At 36.4% G+C, this 22,891-nt stretch overlaps 1 protein-coding gene across 2 annotated transcripts in view; it reads left to right on the top strand.

The window, feature by feature from the left end:
• Positions 1–22,891, top strand: part of arhgef3 (Rho guanine nucleotide exchange factor (GEF) 3) — a 137,043-nt gene that overhangs the window by 46,313 nt on the left and 67,839 nt on the right. The window contains exons 1-2 of one of the 2 annotated variants that reach the window (XM_067416325.1): positions 4,562–4,692; positions 17,360–17,422. In XM_067416325.1, the coding sequence (XP_067272426.1) occupies positions 4,660–4,692; positions 17,360–17,422 (96 nt within the window). In that variant the 5' untranslated portion in view covers positions 4,562–4,659. Of the gene's footprint in view, positions 1–4,561; positions 4,693–17,359; positions 17,423–22,891 lie in introns of those variants that run through there. The other variant, XM_067416324.1, reaches the window with a different exon arrangement.

Raw genomic sequence — 22,891 nt, forward strand, 5'->3', positions numbered from 1 at the left:
TAACTTATATTTTTGCCAAATGAATAGCCTTGTCAAATGACTATCGTTTTAACTTATATGGTGGAAAAGGGGACGTTTGCCACTCTTATTATTTCGCCATGGCAAGGTTAATTCAATTTTTCATTCTAGGGCACCTTTAATAGAAACTCTTAGCATAACAAAATATTAAACACTTCTAAATCTCCCTTACCATTCATCTTGCACTTAACTTTGGTATTTACTCTCCCTTTCAAGTGCCATGGGCAAAGCATGCTTAAAAAATCTCAGCCCAGTTTTAGTTAAACGTAAGTTAGTTTAAATTAAAGGAAATAAGTTCATACAACTCAAAACAATTAAACAGTTTCAGTTTACTTGAAATGTGTCAGTGCTGTGAACTCAATAGATAAAGAATGTACTAAATTGTAAGGTTAAGGATCCACTGGAGGCAAGTGTTCAGCACTCTCAGAAAAAAAGTACAGTGGAGGTATAATTTTGTTCCTTGGTGAACAAAACGTATAACTGTACCTTTAAAGATACACAATTGGTCCTTAGGGTACAATTATACCATTGTTCTCAATTGAGTTAGGCTCCAACCCTGAACGACTTCTATAGAAGCGCTTATTGAGAATTAACAGGTCTAGATGTTTATGATTTATTGAAAATGTTTGGTCACCGTTATGGAGATCAGTGTTTCCTTTAGTTGGACAGTTCGACTCTTGGCTTCTAATGTGAGTCATCATGAAGAGTAATGCTTGACTAAACTCATCACTGAATAAAACATTAATAAATAATATTCACCAATACTTTCTTGCCACAGATTAGACATTCTGAATTTTGATCAAGAATCGGCACATAAATCTCAACAATAGTGACATAATTAATGCTGCAATGTACGCTGGGCGCCATTAGTTTTATATTGTGGTGGCTTAGTAGGGTTGGAGATAAACTCTGGAGGACATCAGCTCTCAGGGATTTTAACTTGCCTACCCCTGATTTAGAGGTACAAAAACATACCCTTAAGGGTACAGCCCCAGTGACGGCCACTTGTATCTTAAAAGGTACAATTCTGTACTCTTTTGTTGAGAGTGAGGGGCCACCCTGGCCTTGAACTAAAGGTTGACAAAGGTGTGGCTTAGCAGAACAGGAAGCCTCCAGTTTGTTCCTGTTTCTAGTGCCCTGAGTTCTTTCTTTTAATAGAAGTTAAGCTTCTGTGTTTAAATCCTTTACTACTCGTTATTGCAACCCAACTGTGACAGCTACGAAGGTTCACAACACCGCTGAATGTGCCGTTGTGAGCCTGAAGTGCACTGATGTTCAAATCGGATCTGTGCAGCTTTTATGTGAATATACATAAATCAAATCTGTGTCTGAATTTTCCCAATGTGGGTGTAATAGTGAAGTGCAGTGACCATACACTAGTACACTGTAAAAAAATATTTAAAAAAAAAGTTACCTGGTTGCCTTAAAATGTTGAGTTAATTGAAATTAAAAATTTGAGTTAATACAATGACTTTTTTTGACAATCGACAACCTTTATTAAAATATTATTAAAATATGTTGTATTGTTAAAAGTGTATTGGGTAATTGTGTGTGTTTTATTTGTGATGACGCAGCCAAATTGTGCTATTTTCATGATTTATCAAAAAAAAAAAAATGTATGTGGTTCAGATACAATAATATATTGAGTTTCTATTTATTAAACTAATTTCCTTCATTGTATCAACTCAAATTTTTAATTTCAATAAACAATTTTTTTTAAGGCAACCAGATTACTTACTTTTTAAAGTTATACCAACAATTTGTTTTACTGTGTAGTTCCAGTTTAAGACCCCATTTAAAAGGTCTCGTGAGCGGCCTCACCAAAAAGTCCTAACTGTACTGTCAATATACACACTTAACCAACATTAATTAATTTCCATTTGAAAAGAAACTGAGAAAAATCTAAGAAAATCCCACTGGTAATTACAACACCGCAGTGACATTCATGTATACTCCTCATGTAAATCTGATCTTCCAGCGTGCATTAAAGACAGCATCAGATACACAGCGTGCTTCTTCGACAGGAAATGCTTAAAGGAAGACCGTTTGTTTCCAGGAAGTGTGTTTAGCAGGGATTTAATGGCTTCCTGTTGCTAACTGTTCTCTAAGTGTACACAAATCTTCTAAACTGTGACAGTGCAGGTACAGCTCCACAAAGTAAATATATTAAATTATAGCTTAAATTAACTGTAATTTCATATTTTAAACTGTGATTTATTCCAGCATCATTACTTCAGTCTTCAGTGTCACACGATCCTTTAGAAATCATTCTGATATGATGAGCTGATGCTCAATAATTATCAGTTCATTATTAGTAATGTTTTTTATTATTATTATTAGTAATGTTTTTTATTATTATGTTATTATGTCTTGTTTTTCCAGGACTTATTTGCAGTTTTTCTTAATTGCTAAGACACATTTTTCGAGAGCTGCTCTCCTTTTCTCTAAACTGTGAACACAAAACCCAATTTTCAAGCTACATTCAAAAAACCTCAGACTCTTCTTATAAAACCAAACTTTCACCTCCAAACAGTTCAATCTGTGCTCAAAACTGAACTATGTTGTCAAATCGTGCCCCGAGTCGATCAAAATTAAAAACACTACTGAACAGTCACTAAAAACTACGTAGAAAATAGAAAACACAATGTTCTGAACATGAAGCTGGAGAAATAAATCTTTGTTGTTCACTGTAGGCTGAATACATGTTGTAAATTTAAAAACCCTGAGCATTTAGCACTTGTACAAAAAGACAAAACAGAAATTGTATGTGTTTGCCACTTGTGTACAGTACTCTTCCTCTCAGATTTCTATCCATTGTAGGGCCTCACAAACCATCGCTCTCGAACTGGCTCACTGTATATGTTCCCTCACATCATTAGCCACAAGTGTGATCAATATTGAGTTGTTGTGTTCAAGTGGTGACATCTGTGCTTTAATTGTGTTTGACTTTTGTCACCTGTGCTCATTATGCAGCGCGGGTGCATCACAATGAAAATGTGTTGGCAAGTTGTGTCTAAACAGGTGAAAAGTGCTTATGGTTTTGCCAAAAGAGTGATTGATTCAATCAGAGGGTTCAGGCAACTAAACTTTTGGTTCAGACAATAGGGTTTAGTGTTTTAGCAATTAAGAAAAACTGTAAAATAGAAATTTGTCATGCATTTTAATGTATCCTTGTTGAATACAAGTATCTTATACTTACCCTAAAGTTTTGAATGGAAGTGTATCATGGTTTTAACATAAACATTACGTTTTCACCATTGATAATAATCATAAATGTTTATTGATAATCAAATCGTCATATTTGAATGATCCTGAAGGATCATGTGACACTGAAGACTGCAGTTGTGATGCTGAAAATTCATCTTTGATCACAAGAATAAATTATATTTTACAATATGTTCACACACTGTAAAAAATATTTAGAAAAAAAGTTACCTGGTTGCCTTAATTTTGAGTTCATTGAAATTAAAAATTTGAGTTAATACAATGAACATTTTTAGTGATTCGACAACCTTTATTAAAAGATTTTTAAAAGATTTTGTAAGCATATTGGGTAATTGTGTGTGTTTTATTTCTGATGACGCAGTGAAACATGCCAAATAGTGCTATTTTCATGAGTTATCACATGTTTTATGTGGTTCAGATACAATAATATTTTGAGTTTCTATTTATTAAACAAATTTCCTTCATTGTATCAACTCAAATTTTCGAATTTCAATAAACTCAAAATTTTAAGGCAACCAGGTTACTTGCTTTTTTAAGTTAAACCAACAATGTGTTTTACAGTGCATAAAAAAATGTTGTTTTAAATTGTAATAATATTTTACTGTAAAAAATGTGGTTGTTTTTTGTTGGTTTAACTTAAAAAAGTAAGTTACCTGGTTGCCTTAAAATTTTGAGTTTATTGAAATTAAAAATTTGAGTTGATACAATGAAGGAAATTTGTTTAATAAATAGAAACTCAAAATATTATTGTATCTGAACCACATAAAAAAAAGATAAATCATGAAAATGGCACTATTTGGCATGTTTCACTGCGTCATCAGAAATAAAACACACACAATTACTCAATATGCTTACAAAATCTTTTAATAATATTTTAATAAAGGTTGTCGAATCTCAAAAAAATTCATTGTATTAACTCAAAATTTTAAGGCAACCAGGTAACTTTTTTTCTAAATATTTTTTTTACAGTGTAAGTTTTGTATCAACAATTAGGATTTAACTTCTGCAAAACTTAATTATTTCAGATAATAATGTACTAAAAAAATTATTTAAAATCTAGTGTAAAGCCTAGTTTTTTTCCAGCAGCCCTTGCTCATGTGGGTGAGAAGGGTGGAAAAGCGATTGTGTGCTGTAACCGGATGCTGTTGGTCTCACTGAAGGAGCCTTTGACGCCACCGGCCTCAGACAAACACAAGCCGAGCTGAAGTCTGAAAGCTCGCTCACTGCTTCGGCCCGATATAGCACCGACACACTTCCTCCAGAACATCCTGTTTGCTGCTCTTCTGTGTACTGACACACACACACACACACACACATGGCTGAGGGTTAGACAGGTGACAGCGCTCCATGGTGGGAGATCGTGAAGGTGTTTTTGGGGGTGTCGTGTGTATCTGAGGACCAGTGCTGTGAAGCCCAATGATGGGGTGCTGCCTTTTCATCCATCAGAAGGTGAGCGAGCATGATATTAAGCTGTGAAATGAACGTGGAAGGCTTGGAAAGCAATTTCAAAATTGGAAAATTTTGAATTTCGTTTTGATATCACTCAAAAAAAAAAAGATTCCATGATGTAGTTCACTTTATTTAAGTAACTCATCTTGATTTAACACCATTATATCAGGTTTCTGGTTCAAAAGCTTCATGTTATATTGACATAAAACCGTTACTCTTTGACATAACTTAATGTTTTTATTTTCAAATAGCATGATTCAATTAAGTAAGGCGAACAAACTAGACATTCACTTCCCATCATGCTTTGTAAAAGTTTAAAACAGTGCTATTGTAAAAAAAAAAAAATTAATAAGATGAGAAAATGGAGAGACTTTTTAATGTTTAATGTTGGTACTTAAAAGTGTGTGTTATGTTAGTGTTAGAGGTTACCACTGTGGTGAAGTGAAGTGTGTGCTCAGGGTGAGGACCTGCTAATTAAAGTTAAATGTCAATTAAACTACTTTGGGCATGCCATTGATGTAAATGGCTAGCCAATAAGATTTTTAAAAAGGTTTTAGATAACATTTGTAAATTTGTGATTTCAGTGGGTTACTTTTTGATTTTTGCACTGTAAAAAATTATATGTTCAATAAGTTGACAACATATGTTTTTACATTGTTTTAACTCATCAAAATAAGTTAAGCAATATTAAACTTGTTTTTATTAGTTATACAAGATGTAACTTATTTCAGTATAACATAATTTAAGTTGCAATAACTTAAACATCCAAGTCGATTGTACAGCAAAAGTTCAAAATGTGCCTTTTTTTACAGTGTGTTTGATATTCATTTTAGAATAATTGAACTTAATAGTTTTGGACAAAATTAAGAATGTTAACCTGATTCAACTAGACGGCATTGAAATAACTTTACATTAAAAAAAACTTAAGTTTACTGAAATAAATAATGTTAATTCAACATAACCTCAGTTTGACCTCCTCCATTTATCTCATTGTTCATCTCTGATGGTTTACGGAACCTTTTAAAAATCTAAAGACTCTTTTATGGAATGGAAATATTCCATATGGATGTCAAAGGTTCTTCATGGAACCGTAAATGCCAGTGAAGAATTGCGTTAGAGTATCTTAGTATCTTAAAGGGTTAGTTCACCCAAAAATGAAATGTCTGTCATTAACTCCTCACCCTAATGTCGTTCCACACCTGTAAGACCTCCGTTCATCTTCACACACAGTTTAAGATATTTTATATTTAGTCTGAGAGCGTATGCAAGTGTATGCACACTATACTGTCCATGTCCAGAAAGGGAATAAAAACATCATCACAGTAGTCCATATGAGACATCAGTGGGTTAATTAGAGTCTCTTGAAGCATCGGAAATACATTTTGGTCCAAAAATAACAAAAACTACGACTTTATTCAGCATTGTCTTCTCTTCCACGTTTGGTTTCAAACCTCAAATAAAGAATCAAACGGTTATGAATCAGCGTATTGATTCATGATTCGGATCGCGTGTCAAACTGCTGAAATCACGTGACATTGGCGATCCGAATCATTGATCGATTCACTGATTCATAACCGTTTGAGTCTTTATGAACGACATTAGGGAGAGACATTAATGACATACATTTCATTTTTGCGTGAACTAACCCTTTAATACAGAGTATCTTTATGCCTTTGTGTTTCTTTCCAAATTCTTCTTGTTATAATACTTTGAAATTATTAATTGTTAGGTTTGTTTAAAGATGGGTTTGTATTTATGCAACTGTCCCAGCTCTTAAATTTTTCTCTAAACATAATACTTCCAGATGCACTGTAACGTTCTCGTCGTATTTACTGTGTCCAGGAGTCATTTGTGATGCATTCGGTGATTATGTTTTTTTTCCCCGGTGGAATAATGATGACTTTCTTTATCATTGAGTGCCATCAGTGGATGAAAGCAGAAATACTAACCATGTAAATGTTCCTACAGCTGGATTGGCGAAGAAGAAAACTGATTAACCAAAATATTTCATAACTTTGCAACACTGACACTGCGACTGAGCTAAATCGAATCAACATTGAAGTAAATTGAGCTGAATAATGAGACAACTGACTTTTTATTGCTGCTTTACCGTTGAATTTTGCAATGTTAATAGTGTTCTTTCCCCTTGTTTATTACACTATAAAAACTGCTGGGTTAAAAACAACCCAAGTTGGGTTGAAAATGGACAAACCCAGAAATTGAGTTGTTTGAACCCACTGAATGGGCCCACCCAATTTCTGGGTTTGTCCATTTTTTAACCCATCTTGGGTTGTTTTTAACCCAGCAGTTTTTAGAGTGTACCATCTACAACCAAGTACAGTACAGTACAGTACAGGCAGTAATATTGTGAAATGTTGTTACAATTTAAAATAGCTTCTTTCTTTTTTTTTTATTCCTGGGATCAAAGCTGAATTTTCAGCATCACAACTGTGTCACTAAGTGTCACATGATTTTTCATAATTCATTAAAATGTGTGATGATTTGATGATCAAGAAAACAGACCAGGTGGAAACTGTGATACAAGTATTAACGCCCTCATGTTTTTCCAAACCCATCTGACCTCTTCTCTTCCATAAGTGAGCAGGGTAACACTTTAGTATGGGGAACACATATTCACTATTAACTACGACTTTTGCCTCAGTATTTACTGCTTATTAATAGTTAGTAAGGTAGTTTTTGTAGCATTTAAGTTTAGGTATTGGGCGGTATTAAGGGATGCAGAATAAGGTCATGAAGAATAAGGCCTTATTATACCATGGTTTGTTTAAATACTCGATTCTGATTGGCTGGAAGGTGTGCAGTAAAACCGTTTAATGCACAGGTAGTTCCAGTCAGTTTGATTACAGTTCGAAATTAATCCGCCACTATAAACACTGGTAACCATAGTAACACAGTTACGCTTGCAAACAGAGTGGCAGTGTCACAGAGAGTGACACTTACATATCTGCTTTATAAGTACTAATAAACAGCCAATATCCTAGTAATATGCATGCTAATAAGCAACTAGTTCATAGTAATAATAACTGAACCTTAAAAGAGGTTCTTTTACAGACTGAAATTTAAGTAAGTTCGCTGATAATCCTCACGGTCCGTTCAGGCAAGGAGAGTTGAGGCATGGATCCAATCTCAAGCAATTTATTTTTTATTCGACTTATTCACCTGGCGGCCATTTTGAAAACTCTAACGCCGTTGTGGGGTACACAAACCCGGACGCTGGACTCCGATACGGTACTAATCAGTAGCCGCATTCTGTTTCACTGCACTTCGTCACTCAGGATAAAATCCTACAGAGGTCAAACCTTTCACCGTTTTCCGGAGGATAAGGGATTACATGGAGAGTGGATTAAAAAAATATCAGAAGGGATCCTGGTCGTAATTTCTGCATTTTACTACAGACGAAGTTCGAAAGACTCGAGCACTAGCAAGACTGGGACATGTCAAGTCAGCTTTATTTAGCGCTTTTACAATACCGATTGATCCAAAGCAGCTTCACGGTGTTAAACAGGACAATATTGCAACAAAATTTGATTCGGCTGCAGTCATTCTGGAGAAAACGGTGATGTTATCAGTTTATTTTAATCTATCATATAGTGTCAACCTGGACAGATCAGTATTATAGTTGATACAGGTAATTTACATGTGGGAGATGTGTGTATAAGCTACTGGATCTTCATATATGTAAAATAAAATGTCCATTTATCTAAAGAATAAAGTGCAATTTTATGACACATGGATGATGTCTTTCATAACTTGACAACTGGTCAGAACATCAGAAAGAAATAAGTCATTCAAAAACATTGATAGGCATTCTGGTCTAGGTTTGTAAAGGGTAATTATGTACATTTATTGGTATGGAGGAATACAAATGGCCTGCTTGTATATTGTAAGTATGGAAAAACGTACCAGAAAAGAGCAGAACATTAGAAATTAAATTAGGAGGAAAATTAAAAAACATTAACAAATGAAAACTATATACATAAACATATTATCAGTGATGCATTACATGATTTAGTTACACACAGCAGGCAGAAAGTGAGTGACACAGAATGCTGCTACTGATTAGTACTGTATCGGAGTCCAGCTTCCGGGTTTGTGTACCCCACAACGGCGTTAGAGTTTTCAAAATGGCCGCCAGGTGAATAAGGCGAATTAAATTCAAACTAAAACTTTAAAAACAGTAGGTGATTTTTTTTAACCACACCAACCAATTCATTCGAAAGATCTGGCTATGGGTCAGATGTCAAGATTTTCAATGAATAAAGACTGAAACAGACATTTTTGGATTTTAAAGTAACTTACTTGCATTACTTATTTGAAAAAGTAACTCGTTGTACATTTAAAAATAATAATAATGTGTTCAGGTTTTTATGAACGTAAATTTAAGGCCTTTTTAAGAACAATTAAAGAAAGCTTATTAAGTAAACATATCATGTCAATATGTTCTCTTAGTGTAAATGTCTAAGCACACAATTAGCTATTATTGTTTTATTTGACACTTTCACTACATACACACAATTTCCAACAGAGCTCTTTAACATTTACATATATTTTATTTTTTTTTACAAAAAAAATGATTAAAGTTTTAGATCTTGAATTCTTGAATGAGTGATTTTATGATTAAAACAAGAATTTAGGGGGAAAAAAACGAAAACCCAAATGAAGATATTTTTAATGAAATAGAAAAGATGTCTGTGTCTTGACGCTTCAGAAAGTTCATAAAGGGATCGTAAAACGAATCCATGTGAAGGTTCATTCTACATTTTTCTGAAGAGACTTGAGTTATATCAATAAGATCGCTTTATATGATAAACTTGACTTGATAATTAAAAGTCTTACGGGTTTGGAACCACATTAGGGCGAGTAAATGATGACAGAATTGTAATTTTTGGGTGAACTGTCTCTTTAAGTGTGCTGACCTACTTTTGATTTGTTCATCCAAAACAAAGTCTGTACTCGTTTTCTGCCCTAATTTAGTCCCATGATAAACAATGTAAGACTATTTTAAAGGGAAAATGAAAAGGCACAACAATTCACTGCCATTATAAAGGGTCAGGACATGATTTAATATAATCATAATTAATATATCTGATCGTATTCGTCTGAAAGAAGAAAGTTATTTACACCTACACTCTCAGAAAAAAGGTACAGTGCTGTCACTGGGGCGGTACCAAAAGTGAAAAGGTACATCTTTGTACCTTACTCACCCCTAAATGGTACATATTATTAGTACCTAAAAAGGTACATATCAGTACTTTAAGAGTGTGAATTAGTACCTTAAAGGTACATATTAGTACCTTTTCGGTTTTGTACCTGAGGGTACCGCCTCTGACAGTGTAGAATGGCTTGAGGGAGAGTAAATCATGGGCTAATTTTCATTTTTGGGAGAACTATCCCTTATAAGACCCGTGGAAACCCTGTGTGTTACTTTTCTAGGTACTTAAAAAAAGTCAATGATTATCTAACTTCTTATGTAACATTAATTATGTGGTTTTGTTTCATTAATACAGTGTATACTTTTTTCTTGATTTACCCTGAAAGAATGGAAGTGAAATGTGACAACATGCCCCATAAGTGGGGTACAATCTAACATGACCAAATGACAGCTTAAATCTAATAAAAAAAAATATAAACAAGACAAACTAAAATATTTGGTCCATAAAATGCAATTATTACCTTTTTCAAATAAAAATAATGCCAAGTTTGACAACAAACACACCTCAAAACACAGCTATACAGCATAGCTCAACACATAATAATAATGAATAACTTCTAAACATTGACTCTCAGTCTTTTTTCACCTTTTTCACCAAAAGTAGTATACATTATCATATTTCTAATAGGGGCTCATTGTAACGGTGTGACAACATGCCCCGCCTGCTCAATTGGGATCTAAACCGTGGCTTCTGCTGTAGATCAGCATTAAAGAACAATCTCAACGATTAAATAACAGATATAAGATTGCAAGATTATCAGATTTGTCTGAACACACACACACACACACACACACACACACACACACACACACACACACACACACAGAAATGAAAAATTAGCATGGTTAAATACATTTTCAGTGATATCTTCCAATTTTTTTTTATGTTGATGCAAAATGATTTTGATTTGTTCTCTATATAGTGTTGATATGGCAACTAGATAATACACTAAGTTTCATCATCCTGGCATGTGTGTAAAGGGTTAACTAAGGCATGTGTGTTACAACTACGTTAGGTTGTGCCCCGCTCTCCCCTACATTATCCAAGCAACTGTTTTAATTTTGTGACACTTTCTCTCAACTCATTAGAATGGACCAAAGTGCTGTCCATGAGTATCAAACAACACCAAAAATTACACCAAAGTTACAATAACACACACACACAAAAAAATCAAAACCAAGGTATCAACACATGACACCAAAAATCAAACACATAATCATAATCACATAATCACTCACAGTTTCCAAACCCAATCAGACGGCAAAAGCTTGATGAAATAAATAAGGGATTTATTTATTTATTTAAGAATATTAGTCAGAATAGAGAATGTTCCTCACACCAGTATTCCATTCTGAACCTGAAATCATTCTGCTGTGTTCTTTTAAACCTAATGTGCTGGCACTGGCGGGACGTATACAGCGGCTGTTATTCTTGGGTCATGAGCCGCTTCCAGACCGTCACGTGTTCTATTGTCCGAACTCGTGTAGATATTATCGGCATGGTGCTGGTAGTCATGGAGAATAAACAGTAATGGAGCAACAATAACAAAGCTGGCGATAGAATTGACCATTCATAACCGACAGAATGATTTAGATGAACATTTTATTGACCCTGTACAACAACAGTTGCTCTAGCATTGGTCAAATGCATTTAAAGTGAACAATCGGTCATTAACCCTACACTCAAAAAATGACTTGTTGAATTTACTTTAAAAATATGTTTTTACATATTTTTACAATTTTTACAAATAACAATTTAGTTATATGAGCTGGCACACTTTCTTTGAGTAAATCCAAACCATTTGATTTTGTCAACCTTACATAATATTTATATGTGCCGTTTACTTATTTATGTTATGTTACATTTATAAGAGTTTATTATGTAAGGTGAACACATTTATCAATTTAGTTTGCCTTTAAAAAATGAAATAACAACAAGCATATTATTAAAAATAAAATGCAAAATTAACTCATTGGACAAACTAAAAATATTGAATTGAGAGCAGGAATTCAGTCCGATGATTTTGTGTATAAGTGCTCCCACAGCCTAAACACAGACACTCTTCTGCATAATGGTAACCACAAAATGACAGAAACTCCTCAATGTCCAACATAACTGAACATTAAACACTAACATAAACTAATAACATCTTTCCCTTTACTGAAAAACACATCAAATAACTTTAATCCATACATTTTCTCTCCTAGCGCCCAGTCCCTTGCAAAGCATGCTGGGAACTACAGATCCACTGCCCAGTTAGTTATGTCAGCACAAATTTCATGTAGTTTTAACACAAATTAATTAAGTAAACTTCAGTTTTAAATATATTAGGCTGATTGAACACATTTCGACACAACTTAATTTAATTAGGTAAAGTAAACATAATTTAAATGTGTCTTATCTATGAAGGGCCTGAATATTTTTTTTGAGCGTATAGCTCGACAGGCATAATGGAAAGAGTTATAGTCATTTGCAGGTTTAATGAAAGAAAATATTGAAAGAAATATATTCAGACACTGTCAATGTTTCAAATGTGCATTATTTTTTGCCATATAATGCGGTACATTTTGCGACTGTCACGTTTGGTCTGTGTTTGTCCCTCTTCTGTTTTGTTTCCTTGTGTTTGCATGTGTTGCCATGGTTGTTCGCTGATAAGTTGTAGCATCTGTTTCTCGTTTCTTTGATTGGTTTGGGTTAGTACACTCTCAGAAAAAAAGGTACAGTGGAGGTACAATTTTGTTCCTTGAAGAACAAAACATATAACAGTACCTTAAAAGGTACACAATTGGTCCTTAGGGTACAATTATACCATTGTTTTCCTAAGTTCGGTCCTGGTTAGCCGCTGTGTTGTTTGGCTCCAACCCTGAAAGACGTCTATAGACGCTCTTACTGAGATTTAACAGATGTTTAGATTTTAATGTTTTATTGATAAAGTTTGTTCACCATTATGGAGATCAGTATTTTCTTTAGTTGGGCAGTTTGACTTGGATTTTTATGTGAGTTTGTGTTACAGTGTAAACAAAACACATAGTTGTTCAAAACAAAAGAAGCCATAAACAAACTTTATCATGAAAAAATAATGTTAAAATAATAATGATTATTAATGACATAAATAATGATGCTAAACTCATCACTGGATAAAAATAATAATAAATAATATTCACCAACAATACTTTCTTGTCACAGATCAGATGTTTTAACTATTGATTTTTAAAACATTCTAAGGGGGGAAGTTTAGATATCGCACAGATATCAAGAATCAGCTCATGAGTCTCAACAATGGTGACATACTTAATGCTGCAATGCATGCTGGGAGCCGTGAGTTTTATACTATTGTGGCTTAGTAGGGTTGGAGATAAACTCTGGAGGGCATCAAATCTCTAGGACTGAACTTGCCGACCCCTGATTTAGAGGTACAAAAATGTACCCTTAGGGGTACCACCCCAGTGACGGCCACTTCTACCTTAAAAGGTACAATTTCGTACTCTTTTTTTCCGTCTTCGTTGTGTTTTAGTTGGTTGTTCTGTGCAAGTGTTTTGATTCCTGAGTATCCTGAAAATTCATTATTATTTTTGAGTTTACAAATAAAATTGAGTTTATAAATGAGATTATTAGAGTTATTTCAAGTGAAATTTTATATAAGTCTAAACAAAAATGATCTGTCTTGCCTCTTGTCTTTCTTTGTTTGTCTTGTATTTGACCACGTGGCTTTGTCTTTCTTTGTGTTGGCTATGTGCCTTATTTCCTATTACCACGGCCCTTTTTCGTCATTTGGTGTGTTCAAGTTATGTTGTGAAGATCGTATTTACGAGTTGAACGCACATGAACGCCACCATGAAATCGCAAATACTAGGGGTGTCTCCGACTAAGGATTTACACATTCAAATTCAAAATTGTCGAATCTCTATGGTCGACTGATAGTCAAATCATCTGTGTGTGTGTGTGTGTGAATCATAGACCGTAAAAAAATATGGACGACTCGACATCATCCGTTTCCGCTTGCCCGAGTTGAAGCTTTCAGGCGGCCTGCGCGGCGCTGACATCTTGGGACCGAGTCTGCGCAGTTGCGATTTCGGGACCAGAGTTGCGCAGTAGAGAGCAGGAAGTACAGTCGCGATATCAAAAGCCCGCCCACACTCTCACAGATGCAGAACAATTAATTATGTTGGTGTGAAATAAACAGTTATGGAAATGTAGAAATTAAAGCTAAAGCTCCAATCTGCTCCCAAAAATCCAGAACAAAGTCTGTTAGTGCCTCAGTGACAACTTCACTCAGAGAAGCCGTCGATCTCAGCTGTCAATCATGACGTCACACACCCGTTTTATAGCATCAGATAACTAACTAAAACTAAACTTATTTTAAATAACTGCCTTCAACGACATAAACTAACTTTGGGGAAAAAATATTTGAGGTGTAATTTTATTGTTTAGTTTACCTCGCGTCCATTAGAAAACACAGAGGGGCGGCTATACTGGGACCGGCCACCGGGGGGCGATCGAGACGCGAAAGCTTCAGTAAATGAGAGGGGTGCTGCAGGCCTGGTGTGAATGGGTTGGAGGGGCACGACACTAGTCAGCAGGAGGGTAAAACTATTTTTATATTCCTTTACACACTGCACACAGCAATAACTTTTAATAAAGCGACCAAAACTGCCTGCCAACTGACAGATGAACTGACAATGGCTTTCTTATTTAGGGTCAAATAAAAGGAAATCTGGCAGATAAACATTCGTAAAACGTTTTCTCATAACATGTTAAAGCTGCGATAGAAATACAGAACATTACACAAATATATAAAAGAACATTTTGATAAATAAAGCTAAAAAAAATACCTGCCTAGAGGGGAAAAGAACATTTTGAGTGTGTTTACATGCACATTCTTGTGCCGATTGTGCCTAAAGGGGGTCTCACACCGGACCGAAGCTCAGCACTGTGTCTCAGGATCTCACACCGGACGAGCACATTATATACACGTGAGCTCAGTGAATCGACTTCTGACAGAAGAGCTGCAGGATGGCTGTATCTTGTAGCACAGGGTGAAATCAGTATGTACATTGACAATTTGAGGGAAATATAATGTAAATTATATATATTATAAAGAAAAAGCACTCTGGGGTGTGGCAGGATTTAAAAAAAACTTCCTGAGTGGTCGTGGACAGGCGCCGAATGCCGCCACCGGTGTGTGTACACTAACTGAATGTGTTCGAATTTTAAAGGCCACGTCGTTAAAATATTGAGCACCCCCATATTGCCAAAATGGTATGATCCTTGTTTCATAACACCCGCGAAGATTCGTCCGTGAGATCGGTGGTCGAATCCAGCTCCACATATCGATGCATCGAATCTTCGACTATTCGGGGTCACCCCTATTAAATACCAGTGGGATGTTCGGGATTTTCTCTAAGCCCTGATCTGTACGAGTTGAGACGTGTCAGTGAGAAACATGGAGGAATCAATGGATTCAACGTCTGTAGTTGAATATTACAGTATTAAGCAGTGACACTGCCAGGCTTTGTTATTTACAACAAAGTAAGCTATACTGTATTGTAACAATTAGCCTAATATATACAATGATACCGTTTACAGTGGCTTGGCTTCATAGAATTATTAAAAAACTTAAAAGATTAAAACTCACCTGATGCACATTCTTTGTTCTTTATTTTATAAAAGCGGAGTCAACAAATCTTGCTGTATTTAATGAAATTCTTTAAAAGAAGATACACCGCCATCGTGCTCTGACTAAAGTGACTTGAGGTCACTTTCATCATGGACACCACGATGTCGTAAACATGACTCCTCACCTCGTAAATATGACCGTCCCAGGAGGACTTGAACGCAGCATTAGTCTACACGAAGCCAAAGGTTTCCCGATCCAATCTTTTTTTCCCCCTCGTTTCAAGAAATATCTGCGTCCACTTGCGATCCCCGAAACCAACTGAAAACGATGTTTTGTATGTATGCCAGGCCAGTGTGTGGCTCTGTAATTCTGCCACAGAAATACACTAAAAACAGAGAGAAGAGTTGTGGCTAGAAGGGGTAAAGCAATGGTAGGAGGTGAGGCAAAATCTCACGATAAAATAACAATAAATACATTTGCTATTTAACAGATGTGTTTTATTAATGCCTACACCTACCCTCACCATAAACCTACTCTTACAATAATGCAGATACTGTAAATAAAGCATGCCCGTAGTTGTATCCCTTTAACTTTTCACTGTGCTGGACGTAGTGTGATGACGTCACCGTTTCACAAAATATACGGATTTAATACGGCTGTACACACGAAAATGCAAGATTGTCGTTTTCAGATTTATCCACTCTGGGACTCGGAATATTGGATTCATGCTTCACAAACGCCGGATCTGTGGGGAGTCTGTGGACGAAACGCTGATACGGTCTCCGTCTCTGTGTGGATGGGGCCTAAAGCTTGGAACATACTCTGCAAGAAGCAGGTGCCGATCATCTGCGTTTCTCTGCATTAACCACGCTCACTTTAAATGTCTGACCAATCACACAATAGTTCTCGGACATCCGCATAAAAAAAAGTTCTGCTCAGGCGATGTGTCGAGAACAAGCTGCGAGAACTCCCAAACCAGGACTACGAGAACAAAAAATAATGCTTTAAAGTCAAGGGTCAAGAGCATAACTAAAGCAAACACTGATCTCCATAATGGTGACTTAAAAATGGTGACTATTTCCTTCAGTGACTCTGCTTGTTATCATCATGTGTCTTCACTTATAATCAATCATCACCTAATTAATCTCTTTATTATCTCATTACCTTTAACACTTCTTCAGAGGTTTTTTTTAAACTCTTGAGTGTGGAGCCAAATAAACTCTGAGGAGTAGGAGTTTTTGCTGTGACAGCAGTTTCAAAGGAAGGGCTTCAGAGGCTGTGCATGATCCCAGACGAGGAATATGGTCTGATCTAGACAAACCATTGGACATTTAAAAAACTAAACAAAACATGATGTACTTTTTATCCTAAATTGCTCATCTTGTGCTGCTCTCCGAAACCATGGATTGCACAATAACATTTAAGAAACATTTTTTAGGATTTTTTTTTTTTTTTTTGAAAATTAAATTAATGTGAAATGTGAAAAAAATCTTTAATCAAAATAAATATAATTTGAGAACAAAGTAATACACTTGTTTGTAACAGATTAAGAGTATTTCCACAAATTCTTTCCTTTTCCATTTATTACTGACATGTTTTTCAAATATTTAAAAATATACAACATGGAGAACCTATAAGCTTTATCTTGTTTTGTTGTGTGATAGTTATCCTATATATTATATCATATATCAACTTCTACTAGACAATTTCAAAATTATAAAATCTGTGGGATCAAAAATATGCAAGTGCTACGAAACATAAATTCTGTGAGTTGGTGATAACGTAGCACTCATCTGAATATCATTTGTCTTTACAGAAGAAGAGGAAGCAGAGGAAGAGAGATGTGGACTCGCTCAGTCTGTGCAGTTTGGACATCAATGTGAGTAACTTACAGTAAATGTGTATTTCATAATGCTTGAAAACATGAATCACTCTTTTTTATTCATTTTTGAGTGTTGAAGAGATGACATATTTGCGTAGTTTTAGCATTTTCGGTTCCATCGTCCTGAAGTCAATGGGTTTTTTGAATTTTGAGTTTTTGGTTAAATGCTCGAAATAATGTCTGTGGTGAACACAAGCTCAATATATTTTCCTGTTTTATTCTATACGACATAAAATACATCAGTAAAATATAGAAATAACGCAGTACCCACCCGAAAACATATTCAGAGGTGGACCGTATTAAAGTATTTTTACTTTCCAAGTAATTTTGTTTTTCAAGTATATGTACTTTATCAGTGTTCTTCTTTGGAAAACTTTTACTTCTCAATCTTCCAAAACATAATATTGTACTTTTTACAGCAATACATTTCATATTGAATATTATTTAATACTTAATTACATAAAAAATGTAGTACTGTTTACTCAAGTAAAAGTATTCAAAGTTTTACTTGAGTACAAGTAAGAAAGTACTTCATTTTTAATGTAATTAAGTATTAAAGGTAAGAAAACAACAACTTTTATTTCTGAAATGTAGTGCAGTAAAAAGTATGACATATATATTGCTTTGGAATGCAGTGAAGTAAAAGCTTTCCAAAGAAAAACTGATAAAGTACATACTTAAAAATGTACTTGAGTAGAAAGTAAAAATACTCCACTACTGTCCACCTCTGCTTAACATTCGATGGATTGTTTTTTGAGTATGAAGGTGTAATTTTAAGTAGAAAATGAACCCCAGGGGCCAAATTTACTAAACAGGGCAAATTATTGTGAGAGCGCAATTCCATAAAAGCACCGATGAGAGTGGAAAGATCTGTGCGTGATCTACTGACGACGCTCAAATTAACAAACACAGACGCAGCCGAATCATTTCCATGATGACCAACACAATCTACTCATAAGGGTCTGCTTTAAGACATGCTTTTTTCGGGCAGTAAATAATGGCAAAAAAAACAGTAAATTGACTTGCGCAATCATCTTGCGTGATTAATTTTTAAAACTCTCTTCACATAAACTTCGCATCTGAAAGGACTCCTTAGATTGAATGCCAGCCGAACAACATTTGAGCTTAGGCGGTCGTTTTTGTTCTCATAGCCCTGGACTTGGATCCATAGAAGAGTAAATATGCCCAAACAGAAACTGTTCGGACCAATGAGATCACCAGGGCGGGCTTTAGTCGATGACGGACAGATGATAAACAGTAACGTAATCATCACGTCATCAAAGGGGCTTGGATTATATTTGTTCGAATCCTAAACGGAGAGCTTGTTTGTATCTGTGTTCACCTTAACTATTTCTCTCAGAAATGGTGATCATGTGGGTAAGTACTCTGTGTATCAATAAATTATTTTTTTATAACTCTGGCAAAGATCGTTTACACTCATCTTTTTCTTCTAATGTTACTTATTCCAGCGCACGTGCAGACAGGGTTGCCGAGTTTTTACTACAAAACCTGCCAACTACTAGCCCAAAACAAGCCCAAGAACTTTTCACTGTGGTTCTCCAGAAAATAAATGGTGTTTGTGGGGTAAAATTTGGGTTATTTTGGCAAGGTTGCCAGCTAAAATTTGCATTCCTGAGTCTATATATCATAACTGAGGTCACTTTAACCCGCGGACATGGAAAACAACCGACTTGGCAACACAGTGCAGTTGAGTTCTGTTGACATTTGACCACTAACGTTATGCGTCGCTTCGTCGCTCTGATTGGTTGTTGGTCTGTCTAATTGAGGTCTTTCCTAGTTCGGTTGAAACACGCCCCATAATCACAGCCCAATGGAGCAGCAGACTCATATTCTGACTAGAACTGAGTATGACCACGTCAGGCTAGTACAAACCCTCTTTTGGCATTAAATTACTACTGTCAGGATTTACTAAAGACAAGCAGTGAGAAATTAGCACTGAAAAGAAGTGGATCAGGTTATTTTTGCGGCTGATCTTATTGCATATGCATTTGCAGGAGTTTCTAGTCTGACGTGGTCATACTCAGTTCTAGTCAGAATATGAGTCTGATGCTCCAATGTCTGTTGACATTGTCATATGTCAACAGACAGAGCTCAACTGTACTGTTGCCAAGTCTGCGTTTTTTTCCGCTGTTGTTTTATATGTCCAAGGGTTGAAGCGACTATTATGTGATATATAGACCCATGAGTGCGAATTTTAGCAGGCAATCTTGCCAAAATAACACACATTTTACCCCCCAAACGCCATTTTTCCCCCGGAGAACCCCCCGAGAAGCTATTGTTTAGGGCTAGTAGTTGGCGGGTTTTGTTGTAAAAACTCGGCAACCCTGTCTGCACGCGCGCTGGAATAAACGATCTTAGCCGGTGTTGTAAAAAAATTTAAGATTTTATTGATACACAGAGTACTTACCCAACATGATCATCATCTTTGAGAGAAATAGTGAAGGTGAACGCAGATACAAACAAGCTCTCCGTTTAGGATTCGAGTAAATATAACCCAAGCCCCTTTGATGACGTGATGATTACGTTACTGTTGATCATCTGTCCGTCATCGTCTAAAGCCCGCCCTGATGATTTCATTGGTCCGAACAGTTTCTGTTCGGGGATAATTACTCCTCTATGGAGCGATGCCAGACTGAATTGCCCGACCTAAAAATGTTGTGGGCGGGGCTAAGTTTGGCTGGCATCCAGGCTAGGTTTGTACTGGCGCAAGCTGTTAGTAAATCTGGCTCCAAATAGCAAAAAATGGCAAGTTTCTAAACCCAACAACAAAAGCAATGATCAAACAGTGTAATCAACCAATGATCCATGCCCCAGTGCATGATGGGTACATAAGTATTAGAAAAATTAATTTTATAAAGTTGATATTTACGCTTTAATTTCTACAGGCTTGAATTGAGCACTAATGTAGAATTTACAGTTTTTTAATTCTTGCCTAAACTTAACTTTTTCATGTAAAAAAATTGATTTGTTTTTCTGTAGTAGGCTATTTACTTCACCACTGAATATTTTTTACCAGTGCATAACTCGCACAATCAGGGACATTTTTGTTTAATAAAGGCTGAAAGAGTTGTGGGAAGCTTAATGGTGATGATGAAGACATGTGACCGTGGTGTAATAGATTTTTTTGTCTTATTAGCTTTTAATTTTTGTCAATTGTATTTAGGCTTCAAAATGTATAAAAGATGTGTTCATTTGTGAAGATGATCATGATGGAAAAAAAAAAAACGTGTAAGAATCATACGCTTTTGTTGGTCACAGAGCTTGTTTTCTGCAATAATCCAAAAGCCAACGGAAAAATCCTATTGGGTTTTGTCAAAGGATCAAGATGATGCAAATTTCACTGAATTTCTCAACAGCCCCTTAATCTGAAACCTTTCTTTGATTAAAACTCATCAGAATGACTTAGATGAGCAGTTTATGTTACTGCATGAAAACACTGCAGCTTCTGCAGAGGTGTTATCTTGGCATCAAGATTTTCTGCCATAGTCTATTTGAGATAATGAGCCAAAGGCCGTCAGTGCAACTGAAATGAAAAACATTCATCACAAAAGCTCTTCGTATCGCTAAATGGTATGTGTGAAGAGGAAAATCACTCACATTTTCTTAAAGGTCAGCCTTCTGCGTGTCGCTTCCTAATGCGCATGAACACAAAGGCATGCAATTGCAAGGTTTTGTGAGAAGTGTCTGATTGCATATTTTTGCTTTTGTGGTCAAACGGGGCTGTGTGTAGAGCTCCTGCCACTGAGGAATACAATGATCTGACTCAAAATGACATCACACCTCTCTCCAAAATGTTGTGATCTATTATTAATGTGCCAGTAATGTTGCGATTTGATTATAATCAAGCATTCAAAAACAAGCTGCCAATGACTCTTTACTGACACTGACTCTGCATGCAACAGCATCCAGGAATCCAGGAATATAATGGATTTTTCTTTTTCTTTAATGTCTGTCCCAATATCTTGGTTGTTATTTCTGAATGTACTATTGCTCTAAAATACTTTTTTCTCTCTCTCTTATGATTCTCCTGGTTGTTTTTGGTTTAGTTTTAAGGGACGGCACGTGTCTCATGATCACACTGGAAACTGTCCAGCCGTATTTCATTTTTAAGACCAATGTATGAACTTATAAAACATACTAGAACTAAATCTACTAGAGCTATTTGTTAGATTTTCCAGGCACCCTTTTTTCTTTCAGGGGGATTTTTAATACCAACATCTGTCTTACAGAAAATATAGTCCAACACTCTTTGACACCTTACAGTCTCAGCATTTTTTATTTACTCAGAGATTAAATTTTTTAATGGAAATTCAGATGTTAGTTACTGCCAAAATTACAGCATAGGCTCACTGGAAAAATGTATAGATTTCTGCGAAACTCCACAAATGTACCTAAACTGTAAATAATTAGTTAGCATTAGGTTAAAAAAAAAAACAAAGCATGCAAGAGTTCTAGTAACTAAAAAGGAACTGAGATTACTTGAGAATTTACTTGAAATAGAAAGTAATTTTTGTGTTTTGCAGCTGAATGTTGAAGTCTGTGTGTGACTCTGTCACGTCACAGACAAGGGAAAATGGTGCGAGGACTCAAGTGCAGAAAATAATATATTTATTTATAACAAATAAAACAAACTCAAAACAAAACCCACGAGGGGGAAAAACACATAATAGAATAATAACATATAAACTTAAACAAACCAACAGAATCACGGGGAGGACGGAGGACGGAAGACGCAGACATTACACAAGGATCCAACACAGACTGACAAACACAAGGAGCTTATAAAGGGAAGAAATCAAGAGGGAACAGGTGGGAGAAATCAACACTAATCAGATAACAAGGGGGAGGGATCAGACAATGACAGGAGCACATGCAAGACATGACAAAACCCACATGTGCACACAAGACAGGACAGGCATGTGACATTACCCCCTCCTTAAGGAGCGGCTACCAGACGCTCCACTAGGGACGGGCGGGACAGACCAGGGCGGGACGGGAGGGACAGACCAGGGCGGGACGGGAGGGACAGACCAGGGCGGGACGGGAGGGACAGACCAGGGGGGCACGGGAGGGACAGACCAGGGGGGCACGGGAGGGACAGACCAGGGGGGCACGGGAGGGACAGACCAGGGCGGCACGGGAGGGACAGACCAGGGCGGCACGGGAGGGACAGACCAGGGCGGCACGGGAGGGACAGACCAGGGCGGGACAGGGGAAACAAACAAGGAAGGAACAGACAAGGGAGGGGTCAACAAGGGAAACATGGGGAAAACAAAAAGTTCAGGAGGCCATGGTGGCACACAAAGTTCGAATGACCAGGGCGGCCCGCCGAAGTCGGGAGGCCCACCGAGTTCAGGTGGCCGGGGCGGCCCGCAGAGTTCAGGCGGCCAGGGCGGCATGGGTAGAGCAGGGCGCCAGGGAGGCGCGGTGAGAGCAGGACTCCTG

Source organism: Pseudorasbora parva, chromosome 14, assembly GCF_024679245.1.
Source record: "Pseudorasbora parva isolate DD20220531a chromosome 14, ASM2467924v1, whole genome shotgun sequence".
Classification (NCBI taxonomy): domain Eukaryota; kingdom Metazoa; phylum Chordata; class Actinopteri; order Cypriniformes; family Gobionidae; genus Pseudorasbora; species Pseudorasbora parva.